We start from the raw sequence: 12681 nt of genomic DNA, 5'->3' as shown, positions 1-12681 counted from the left end.
GGCTGCATGAAAGATTTATTGGCCAGGCTGATTTTATCACTTAAAATGCTACAATACATATTTACAACTTTAGATATGCTGCTATCTAATTTTAAGTGAGTGTAAACCTGAAAAATATTCATATAAAACATGTATCTGCCCAATATTTTAGCAACATCTTTTTTTTCAGTCCTGAGGAAATTTCCAGGTCTTACCTTTGAAAAGGTAGGGGTAGTTCTTCCCATCTGAACCCAGGAAAAGGAGTTTTTTGGGTTTGGTTTTAGTAGGCAAAATTGTGATAGTGCTGCCCACGCTGTGAATCGTGACTGTATCTCTAGCAGCCACTTCTCCAGGAAGTGCTATTTCAGTGTTCATCATGGCAGCCAACCAAGGACTAATTTCTTCAAGGCGTAGAAGGTAACTAGCACGTTTCTGTGCTCTTTGTTGCAAACTTAGCATAACCTTTTAAAGAAATTGTTAAAAAGCTGAGGTTCAAGCTGATGTAGTAGAAAACATTTACAAAAACAAATAGATTTTCCACTTTTGGGGGGAAGAAAGGAATTGCTTTCTTAACCCATGTATTCTTCCATTTTATTAACATACTAATCTATATTTATAGACATTGGTGATAAAACCATATCAAAGACTAACATTTTTACCATTTTTATGTAACAAAAGAAAAGGTTACAGTACAATAAGTGAACTTCTTTAAAGGGGCTAGTTCTTGTACATATTAAGATTCAGTACAAGGTGTGTTCTGAGAACAGAAAAAGGACAAAGCAGAGCACTGGAGAGTTACTTGCTACCAAGAAATCCGCACGTTTCCTTATTTCTGCTTTGCAGAACAGGCCAACTTCATGAAAACCAATTTACATATAAAATAGCATCCATCTACCAAACCAGTTCAATTACCAGGTTGGCTCTGGCCATTTGACAGTGGGACAACATCATTTACATCATTCTCTTTTTGAGTATGTCTACACTAAAAACGCTGCAGCGCTTCAGTATAGACCCTACCTATGCTCACGGGAGGGCTTCTCCTGTCAGTGTAGGTAATCCAACTACTTCTCAGAGGTGGCAGCTAAATCGACAGAATTTAATAATGAAGCTTTCATACTCCTTCCACCAGTACATTTGGTTGATATTTTTCCATTGGTTAAAGCTTGAGTTTGGATCTTCAACAAGTTCCAGGAACTACCATCCTGGAATTGTTTTCGATGGCTTAATTAAAGTTCTCAACCCGAGCACTGTGTATAGACAGTCCTCAATGTTGGCAGATCTGGACCTGGCAGAACATCTTGGTCATCTACTGTAATATTAGGCCTTTATCTGTTAGCTGCCCCTTGTGACAGCAAAGAAACCTTCCGAAGAAAGCTGTATTTCCTACCTTGATCTAGCAGCCCAAGTCTTCCAGTACTGAGATGGCAAAGCCAGTACCTGGAAGAACTAGGAGAGGCTGCAATAAGTGGGAGACTTTTTGAGAAAGGCTATCAGGTGGTAGAAAGTAGATCATGTGAAGAGAACTGGAGAAGCTGCTGACTGCTGTTAAAACTAACTGGAGCACTGGTGAATTACTGAGAGAGAGAATGTGTTAGGTAAGGAGAGTCTGAGCTCACTGGGCTCATGGAGAGGGAGATGGGGACAAGTTTGAAGAGACAGGATGGGAAGAACAGGAAATTGCTCCTATAACTTTCCAGACTAGACTTTCCCACAGACTAGAAAGTAGGAGGTTAAAAAAGAAAGGTAGTTCCAGTGGCTGAAAGGTTAGTAGTGCAGAGTGTAAAGACATAAGCTGCATTTGTGGCACAGGCAAAATTCTAGGATTTGGTGATATCAGAGCTCTTATAAGGCCTGGAAAGTGCATAAAAATGTGCATATGGAATACTACCCAAAGTGCAAGGGGTGAGGACAACCTATAGTTGGATGGTATTGGAAAACAGATGCTTACTGATGCAGTAGTAACTCTCAAAGTGTTTCATTCTGCAGTCTACTTAATTCATGAGAGGATATTTCTTTCCTCCTAATGCATCTCTGCCTGGTTCCTAAATATCTCATTCTGCAGACTATAATTTGAGCACCACTGCCCTAATTTGGCCCTATTATGATTTTAATAAAGTTCCCAATATCAGCTTCTGCGCTTGAGGCAAAAATATTTGCCTATGCGATGAGGATACAAAATCTGTCCTTGTTAATCTTCCCAAGTTCAACCAGCTTTGATCTAGCCCTAAAACAAATGTGACATAAAACCAATGAAACAGAGGAAGAGACTTTGACTGGTATATTATTCATTCCAGAAACAAGTAAGAAGTCGTTTAATCACATGTAAGCAGCAGAAGTTATCAGATTTTATATATAGTTTACTAGCAAGTACCTCTTTAAATGGGATCCAGCTGCTTCCAGGTTTAGCAGGATTAGAAGGGTTCTTCAGTTTTTCCAAAGCATTTTCAATTGCATCTCCATAGTTGTCCTGAAACCATTTTTCATGAGGAGTTTCTGCAGGAGCTGCAGTGATGCTTTGTACGTGTTCCAAAGCAAATACAATAGGCTTCATTAGAGCTGTATGCTTTTCACGCATGATTGCTATCTTTTCCTCTCTATGTAGGAAGGAGAGAAAATAATTCTATTTCAGCTTTAAAAATGAACTATTTTAAAACAAAAGGAATATTTATTACAGAAGATCACACTGACTGTTACCCAGTTAAATAGAAAAAATTAAACTAAGTTAGCAATCTTTCAGGATAAATATAAAATAAAAGAAAATTAGTATTTTAACACCAGCAAGCAATATTTAAAAACCTACAAGTGAGCCAACCAAAAGTCAATACCTGGAAGAGAAAGAAGCTACTCATGTATACTCAAAACACTGAACAATATTTCTACATTATACTAAAAATGTAAAAATAATAGTCATAAAGAACAGCAACCATTGTTTTAAGCTCCTGTCTTCTTCATAAAAAAACCACTGCAAAACAAAACCTGAATTTATATTTCCAAATCCTTTGGTGTTTCGTTTGTGACGTCTTTCAGAAATGGAAGCATAAAACACTGGGAGCTTATCAATAGTCAATGTTTCAGACAGAAGACAGATCAATAGTACCAGAAGTACTTATGCCTAACATTTCAAAAACAGATACACTAGGTTGGGGTAAAAAAATTATACAAAATAAAATGTCTTAGAATTGAAAAGATGAATCACAGAAGTGTTAATAATTAAATTTGAGTATATTTTGCCATCTTCAATCTTGGCTTCCAGTACAGAATTTGGAATCAAACAAAAATAGGACAAAGATAATCATACATTAATAAGAGACAACAAACAATCCCACTAAAAGCAGTCAAGACAGGGATGTCCAACCTCTGGTCCTCAATTCTCTAAATTGTAGTCTTTGAAGGCTGCTATATTGAGAAGAAAATTTGAATGTGGTTACATATTGCAAATATGTTCCCCTTAGCTTTGGCCTCTAATTTTTTAAATAGAAGCTTCTGAATCAGCCTCATCAGTATGTGGATAGAGAAACAGTCTGTCACTGCTTCCTCTCCAGTCACATGACAGGAGCTGCTCTGCTGTGAGGGAGAGTTCAGAACAGCTGCTTCTCCTTCCTTGCCACAACTACTCAGCAGCTCCCCTCCTGGCTGCATGCAGCACTGCAGAGGAGGAGGCAGTAATACCTCTGGCCTTTTTATTGCTATCTTCTATGCTAGAATGCAGTAACTACAAGAGAGCAGGATTGAAACTCATCTGGTTCTGCCTAAGCCTAGGCAAGTGTCTCAAAAGGTATGGCTTCCTTCTTCACACAACCATCCAGGAAAACCCAGGAAAGGGAAAAAAACAAGCTGAAAATTGAAAATCAATAAAAGCTACCTGTACCAGCCTGATGTGATCTGGTAACTGTTACCACACCACCATACACCAGATGTAAATAGCTAGAGTACAGTACACCAGCCACTCCTATCTCTATCCTTTACAAACCTCTCCATAGCTGACATGGCCCTGTATTGGGGCTGTGAGAAGGGAAGAATGTGAAGGATTTGAATACCTTAGGTCTATGTCCACAGAAAACTGCTCCATACTGGGAGAATCCCCAGCAAGGAACGTGCTGGTGTATTCTGCTCCTCTTGCATCCTGAGTGATGCAAATGGAGTGGCCAGAGAATTTGCACCAAAGTACCAGTTGTGGCACTCTGACCTTTGAAATAGATTTAGGGGAAACAGCATGACTGGTCAATTTGATAATTCTAGTACACGGTGACAACCTGTCTTTTGTCACCAAATTTACTTAGAAGTTATTCATGAAAACCTACTTCCGTAGAGTGTTATTGTTTTGAACCCTCTTGACTTCATCTTCCAGTTGTTGAATCCTTCTGAGGACATACATGTGCTGCTGCAACAGGACTCCCAACCAAAGTTCATCCCAAAGCACTGTAACTCTGCGCAGCTCTGCTACTAGCATCTGAACCTGTATAAAATACATTAAAATGCCCTTATTTTTAAAGTTCAAACAATACAGAATTTTTTTTAAGTAGTTTAATAGCAGGTTGGATGTCGTGAAAAAACAACATCCTTACAGTAAGATCAAAGTTACATTGAAATCTTTAACAACCCTCCACTGTATGTTTGGTTACAAGTCAGAGCATGAAGACATTGCAAAAACCAATTTATTTTACCTGCAACACCATTGTTGGATTTGCAGTAGACAGTTTCTCCACAATTTTGCTGTAGCAGTCCTGCATCATTGCTTGGTCTTCATTTAATCCATTTTTTGGTTCATCCTTATTACTCTCTTGAGAAGCTGGGGGACTTCCTCCCTCACATTCACCACCTAATAGTTCTTCACCTTGAATGTTACCTAGTAAAGTAGGGATTGCCGAGGGCAACTTGTTCCCTACATTAGAAAAAGTTAATTAAATAGTATACATACTGGAGTAGCATCCAAAGGCCAAAATCAGAATCAGGGCCCCATTGTATTAGGTGCTGCACAAATTGATGGCAGTACAAAAGGCTTTTAGAAATAATATATGAAATCATAATGAAAAAATTATGGTGTGACAAAAAGTGTCTCCATCTAAAATACTATAAATTTAGACAGCTCACAGGTGTACTGCATAATACTTCTCACCTTAAGGACTGTTGTATCAAAGGATATAGCCAAAGTGATGACACTAATGAGAACAATTTTACTGTAATTGCATTTTATTGTGTAAACCATAAAAATTCAAACATAATGCATTCTAGCTAGTAGTACACATGGACGTAGACTTGATATATTTCTTAGCAAATTGTTTAAAATATTAAAATGGACCTTTTGAACATTATTTCATTTTGCATTTAACAACTATTCGGCATTAAATAAAACAACCAAAGGAATCCTTCAATACCTGAAGACTGGGATTCACTGCTAAGTGAAATGGTACCCACTATTGCAGGGTACAATATAAGATGAGGAGAATCTTGAGCTACTCGACACAGTAAATTGCAAATACTTTGACGAACATATACTTCAGGATGGTTCAGGCGGGAGAAGAGCTGAGGAATAATACCTTTATAAAAAGGAGCAGAAAAAGGGCTGCATTGGTTTTTGTACACTGAAGCCACAGAAAGATGTTTTCAGAGATGTGTAATTTTTGTATCAAGAAAATGAACAGTCACATTCTCCTATTATTTAAACCACAGCAAGATGAGTACATTTTACTGTATGGGTACCAAATTATTTCCCCCTACCATTCAAGGAGCAAAGTTAATTATATTTACAGTTTATTAAATCTTACAGTTGAGTACTAGGAATTGAGTCCTGCACATTGAGGCTGTTAGTTTTAAGGGATTGCATCATTAGAAGCTCCAAAAACAAATGTGATTTTGTCACAGTGTGGAAGGTGGAGAAAGAAGAGGCCCAATTCCACTTAGAATCACTCTTTTATGGTCAGGTCACTGAGTCTTGCTGACTAACCCTAGCACTTGAAAGAAGTGGTAGGAATTCACTCATTCCTGGAAGGGCTGAGTACCATTGTAACTCAGGGATATGGTCCAGCCCTCTGGCCCCACTTGGAAGTGGTTATTCACCTTCCTACAAGAAACTTAAAATGTTCTTCAAAATTTGGAAACAGGTTAGTCTTTGGAAAAGTCTTGGGGAATACCAAAATCTTCTTAGAAATTAAGTTTTGTTAGATGAAGAGTACACAATATTCTGCTTATTAGGTTGGGGACAGACATTATGTATAAAAATTTTGTGAATTTAGGTTTGTTTCTATCGAGTTGAGAGATGGAGGTTTGTAAAGGGAAGTTTGATAAATATAAATAAAGAGAAAACTACTTACCAAAAAAAAAAAAAAAAAAAAAAAAAAAAATTCAGTTTAATAATTCAGCTAAAACCACCTTACCTCTCCATGGAGCAGTAGGGGTTGTTTCTAATCCATGCTCTAGATATTGTCGAAGTTCTCCAGCATGCTTCACAAGCAACCTCAACAATCTCAAGGTTGCCATCACAATAACATCATCGGTGCTTTGTTCAGACGTGTTTCTTAGTAGTAGTCTGGGATCATCTTCATCAAGAGGAACCTACAAATTATACAAAGAAATAGCACTCTTAACAGACCATACTGTTTTTGTCATGGGTCTCAAGCTTTAGAAAAGTTTGAGAACTAGCTTTCATCACCAGAGGAAACTAATGCATACCTGACCAGCATTTAGTTTAAGGAAGGTAAAATATGCACTGCAGGACAGTTTATAGAGACTGAAGATTCTGTCTACTACTTTTCTCCACACTTTAATTAACCCCTCTGTTGCATTTTCATCAAGATCTGAAAGCCAGGGGCAACTAGTCAACAATTGACGCCATATAACATCCACCATGTCATCTTCTTCATTGTCTTCATTTTCTGTGATCTGTAGGGTCATATCTTCATCCTAAATGCAGATTATGCAAGAATATTAAGGAGAAGGCAATGAGATAATTGGTTTAAACAAGACCACAAATCTTTTCCACATGGTATATTAACTGCTGATCCTGGGAAGGGTAACCAGGAATTTGAAATGTGTACACACATTTCTTTCAGTTGCCTCATTCCATAGTATAGCCATAATCTCCCACAGCAGACAATGTCATATATGTACAATCACTAACATAGCTTATTTCTTTAGGAATTTCTGCATTTTTTTGTGCAGTCTGATTATGTTAACTTGGGAGAAGTATGATTATAAGGCCATTATATAAATATTTTAGTCTGCTTCACAATCAGGGAGGAAAGCTAAAGTGGCAAATTTAATTAACTGGAACATATTTCAAGAATGCAAGTTTCCACTTACCTGAATTCCAGCGGGACGACATACTGCCTGTCCAAGAATGCCATAGATTTTCTCTCTATCTTCCTCTGCAATGTTGTCGGGAAGCAAGCTTTGAACCTCAGATTTCTCTCTTGGCAGAAGACGGACACCTCCCTGACTGTAACATTTAATAAGTCATCACCCCCAAAACCACAATTAATGTAAATATTTACAGAGCTACTTAAATATACAGTATTACAAAGGTAACACTTCACCTTACGGTGAAATTCACCCCTATTCAGAGGGCCAACAATCAAAACAGAATGCAAGTGGCACATTGGTTTTGTTTTGGCTCTCGGTACTGCACAAGGGTGAATTTCACTTGAGAGCTATGAAATACTCAATAAATGTGAAATTAAGATTTAAAAAAAAATTTTTTTTAAAAGGATAATAGATTTACCTGGCATTATCAACTACCTTCCGGCCCCATCTGTAAGCCCAACTAGCCAGTGCTGCCCATGACTTGGCTACTTCAGGTGCCTGTACTGAAGACAGGTGATACAGCTGTCCCAAAATGAAGTCAGGTTCTCCAACTCCAATATTTACTGTGGTGGTGGAAACAGAGCAATAGATATTTACACATAAAAATAAACATTCCTGATTCACATTTATGAGAATCCTGATCTCCAAAATACCAGAATACTGTGCTTCAAAGACTGAGACTTCTATATATCACTTTAAAGAGAGTAGAGATATAGGTAGGCTAAGGAGAAGAGAATATAGATTCAAGTCAGGTAGAGAGCATGTGCTGAACAGAGGCCTAAATTAGATAGGAAATCCAGATTTAAACAAAGAAAAATTTAATTGAGACATTTGGAGAAGTCTACTAAAAACAGCCAACTTTAATAGCTTCAAATTATCACAATTGTAAGAGAAATAAAAGTTGTTTTGAGTAAGTTTAGAAAAGATCAGTTACCTCTCAAGGGAAAAAATCATACTGGTTTCTCAAGTGTATTAAAGGTATTTAAATATAGATCTTTTATATTCACAGCGTGGGTGCTAGTTCTTAAATATCTTGTAGATTATAAATAATTTAAGTGAGAGTTTAAAGTTATCACAAAAGCATAACAAAGCATAGTGCTGCATTTAGAGAATTCAGTCCAAGTTCCTCTATTTTCCATTAGTATTTAAATTCTACAGACAAAACACTGAAATATTAATTTTATGTAAATTAGCCTTAGTCTGAAAAATCACTTTGAAACTTATAAAAAAAATAGCAAAACAGTTGTACTTTTACAAGTGCAACTTGCTCTGTCCCTCATTGAAACCATCACATCTGAATAACCATATAGCCCAGCAAAGCATAAACTAGAAGGAGAAACTTCTACCTGTAGATTCACTTTCAATCCTAGGATATTCCTCTTCTATTGTATTAACAGCTGGCAGGTCAATCAAATTATACAAGTTTTTAGACAATGTAGAAAGGCCAGCGAGATTCTGTTGCTGTTGTGCTCTATATACTTGCTTCAGTTGTCCTGAAATCTCTTTCCATTCAGCTTGAATCCATTTAGCCAGTGTAAGAATAGATTTAGCTACTGCATATTCGGCTTTGGCAGATTTGCAGAAGGATATGGCACAAGAACTCAGCATTTCCATAGCGTGTGTTGACTGACCTGTATATCAAGACAGTACAGTTTTAGTAGAGACGTTAGTTTTATTCAAAGCACTTCCCTGTAATCTCAAATTCAGCAGATTTCAGATGCCATTTTAACCAATTATGAACAGAAATGAGAGACTATCTACTAACATTACTGGAGTATTATAAGATTCTATTCTACAGGGCCAAATATTGGTAGGAGTTAAACTTATAATACAAAAACAATTATATACTCTCAGCAATTTGTAATAGATGGGAGTTTTCCCTTCTCTTTCAAATCTAACACACAATTGAAGGGAAAAGCCATTTTAAAATACTCTTAAACTGAGACATTAGTTACTGAACTGAAAGCAATTTGTAAGTTTTCTGTACCATTATGATTTTCTTGGAAAAAACAACATGGCAAGAAGTACGATAAACCATAGTATCTATATGAAGTTATTAAACACTAACCAGCTGTGTACAACAATTTTGTTTTCTCAATATCAAGTTCAGGACCCCATTTTTCATCTATTTGACCTGCTGCTGACAATTTTTTGAAGTGCTGCACTAAATCTTGAGCAGTAGTGGTTTTTCCCAGCTGAACTTCACTGCACTGAGCAAGCAAGCGTGTGGCTAGGGCCACATTCCCCCGTTTTCGAGCAAATTTTGCTGCTGTTAGACCCAGTTCCATTAGATGACTTCTAACAGGGACAGTTTGTTCTGAAAAAGAAAGCAAATTTTTTTTTTTTTTAAACAAAACTTTGTTTTAAAGCAATAATTGCATTTGGAACACACAGTAGATGATTGCCTTACCATACCAGCCATATACAGAATGCAATTACCAAACAGAGGAAAAATCTGTACTCTCTCAGTCTTTTTTTACTCCATATAAATTCTAACATTCTCTATACTCCTGCTAGAGCTTTATCTGGGATGAGTATAGGAAGATTTTGAAACAAGATATCCTTAACAATATTAATTTTGATCATTGCTGTGCTTACCAATCAAGAAATTGCATACTTCCCCCAGTTCCCCAACTCTATTTTTGTCTGCTGAATAGTCATCTGATATGTAAATCATATAGCTCTTCTAGGCCTCTTGAAGATATTAATTCCCCAGTATCTTACAGAATTGGTTGCCTATTTGTGCCCAAATATTATCTGGCGGGATAACTTCTCAGAATCTAGCAAATTTATAGCTAGTATTATAGATTTATAATTTCACATGAAAACAGTATAATTTATTTTCAAGTCTGATGTTTTCCTGACATCATGGATTTCTTTAGATACTATTTTTAAGGAAGTGTTCAGGTTAGATACTATTATATCATCAGCATATAACACTATATTTTTTGTGTTCCTACAAGTTTTATTACTGTGATAAATTCATTATTCTTTATCCTTTCTGCAAAGGGCATGGCAATGCAAAAAGTAAAGGAGACAATGGATATCCTTGCCTAGTTCCCCTGTGTAATTCAAAGAGGGGAGATTTAACTCCAATAGGCACAGCTGCTTTTGGGCCACAATAAAGAGCAGTTTTCCATTTAAAGAATTGGGGGTTAATGTCAATACCAGATAGGACTATAGACAGAAAGTTCCACTCTAGTCTATCAAAAGCTTTCTCTGCATCAAGTCCTAACAAAAGAAATGGACCTCTTTTTGATCTAGCACTATGTTGTAAACCTGTTGAAACTTACTAAATAAGTACTTTAAAAAAACTAGTATGCTGGCTTGAGTTTATGTATACTATTGCTTTCTCTTGAAAGAAATGAGAGCTGCTCAAATATTTCTGATTGTTTGCTAGAGCCCAAATTTGTACTGAGCTTCAGATCATGCTAAACCTCCAATATTCTCCCAGACCATAAGGACCATTATGTGGGAGTTTTCTTTTTTGAAGACAGAATGACTTAAGAGATTTTAGATTCTCAACAGTGGTCCAAATTCATTATTGTGCAGTTTTACTGGTACATTTTTTTATAATCAGAAGACCAATAAAATCCAGATATTAGAGGAGTGCTTCACAACAACAACAACAAAAACACTAACAACTAGTGTAGAGTCTATTAGGTCGAGTGATGTATGAGATGGCTTTGGAGTGAAAAGGTTGTGGGCTCTCTCCCCTCTAATATCTATGCAATTTAACAGAAGACTGATGTCAGAGGCCACATAACTATAGTTACATAAGCAGTATAATATTTTTGAAATTTGTTTACTTTTTTCCATTTTAAGATTCTATTCGACAATATAAAAGTTAAAAAACTGTTTGGAGCCAGGCTTAAACATTCACCACTCTTCCACAACATACTTTCGTCTGAGGTAGCTACTTTAAATTCATGTTTAACATTTAAAATTTGAGACTCATGGATTACCAATAGAGAAAAAAATAGGAAGGAAATTTTACCTGTATATACCCTGCTTCTTTACATACCACAAGCACTCTGCATGAATTACAGTAAAGGAGCTTGTTTTTGAAAACACGCTCATGACAGCACAAGGTATGTCCAAGAATACAATGGCAGTGTTTAAAAACTTGAAAATGAGTGAATTACTTTATAGCCTTTGTTTCCTAAATATTTTATAATATACATAAGCACTTGCTAACTAAAGCATGTTTCTTTCATATTTCAAAGCAAATTATTTGAACAAACCATGAAAATGCAGGTGCGTCTACCAAAACAAAGGTATTAGTTATTAATTCTGTACAGATACTTGAGAACATTAAAGTAAAATGTAGATACCTTTAAGTTTTTCCAGCAATTGATTCTGATACAGAGTATATCTTAGAGCATGCATCCATGGTCTTACATCATGCTGTTTGCATGACCGTAAAGCATCACTAAAAAGAGGGATAAGACAGTCCTGCAGAAGGCATAAAAAATGTCACATTTATCATGGAATACTATAGAGCCTGTAGTTTTCAATACTTAAAGAACATTTTAAGGTGGCTCAAGCTGTAGTTTACTAATTTTAAGTTTACACAGCAAAACGTAATACCAAAAATATTTGGTAAGTTGGACTGTTTGACCACAGATGTTACTGTATGAGAGAGGTTTCTAAAGTGAGGTCTGCAGAGTTCTGCAACACAGCCCTTATTATTATTGTCGGATTATAAAGGTGTAGATGAAAGTGGTGTTAAACAGTCAAACTTTACTGACAGATTTTAAAAAAATTATTTTCAGGTGCAACTCTGTTAGAAAACTCGAAGTGTTCTCAATGAGCCCATCTTTGCAACAGTGTTCATGCAATAACAGTTCAGCAAAAAGATATTACCTGATGCATGTATTAATACATGACCTTACTTATATTGTTATTTTAAAAAATTTGTACACAAAAAATTTACCTCTGATGAAAGCCTGTTTGATACTGTATTTTCCAACGCAGATGAACAATATAACTGCAGGGTGCTCAACACTGGCAATGACTGAGACACAGTCAATGTGGAAAGTCTTAAGGGTCCAACGGCTATTCGTGATGTCTGCTTCAGGTATTTTACAATATTTCTGAAATAAAGGTTTAGTGTTAGAGACTAGAACAGTTCATTAGCTACTAAGTGTCCTTGTCTTTTAAATAAACAGATATTGTTATTTATTAACGCCAAAAAAAACCCTCTGAACAGGCAGCCAAAATTCAGCCTCTTCATATGGAAGAAAGGATTAAGTCTTGCATGACATAGAGTTTATCATGCACAGTAAATTTCACATACAGATTGTCTATATCAAAGCAGATTTACTGCCAACTGTCCATCTGAACAAAGCATTAGATCTCAAATTAAAATCCCTCCTTAGTTATACTTTCTCTTAGTGGGTT

The 12681-nt window shown here is 36.3% G+C and overlaps 1 protein-coding gene across 1 annotated transcript in view; it reads right to left on the bottom strand.

The window, feature by feature from the left end:
- The window catches only part of SMG1 (SMG1 nonsense mediated mRNA decay associated PI3K related kinase), a 98391-nt gene that overhangs the window by 21808 nt on the left and 63902 nt on the right, over positions 1-12681 (bottom strand). Inside the window, exons 28-40 of the mRNA XM_067551048.1 lie at positions 12215-12374; positions 11613-11733; positions 9347-9595; positions 8625-8909; positions 7697-7841; positions 7279-7414; positions 6649-6879; positions 6354-6531; positions 5355-5516; positions 4644-4861; positions 4281-4435; positions 2351-2573; positions 195-441 (exon numbers count right to left, since the gene is read on the bottom strand). Of these exons, the coding sequence (XP_067407149.1) occupies positions 195-441; positions 2351-2573; positions 4281-4435; positions 4644-4861; positions 5355-5516; positions 6354-6531; positions 6649-6879; positions 7279-7414; positions 7697-7841; positions 8625-8909; positions 9347-9595; positions 11613-11733; positions 12215-12374 (2510 nt within the window). The remainder of the gene's footprint in view (positions 1-194; positions 442-2350; positions 2574-4280; positions 4436-4643; positions 4862-5354; positions 5517-6353; positions 6532-6648; positions 6880-7278; positions 7415-7696; positions 7842-8624; positions 8910-9346; positions 9596-11612; positions 11734-12214; positions 12375-12681) is intronic.

The sequence above is a fragment of the Emydura macquarii genome, unplaced genomic scaffold (genome assembly GCF_026122565.2).
Source record: "Emydura macquarii macquarii isolate MOO-44397 ecotype Brisbane River unplaced genomic scaffold, CSIRO-AGI_Emac_v2 contig_1348, whole genome shotgun sequence".
Classification (NCBI taxonomy): Eukaryota; Metazoa; Chordata; order Testudines; family Chelidae; genus Emydura; species Emydura macquarii.
The sequence above is the reverse complement of the archived record's forward strand: the minus strand, read 5'-3'. Positions and strand labels throughout refer to the sequence as shown.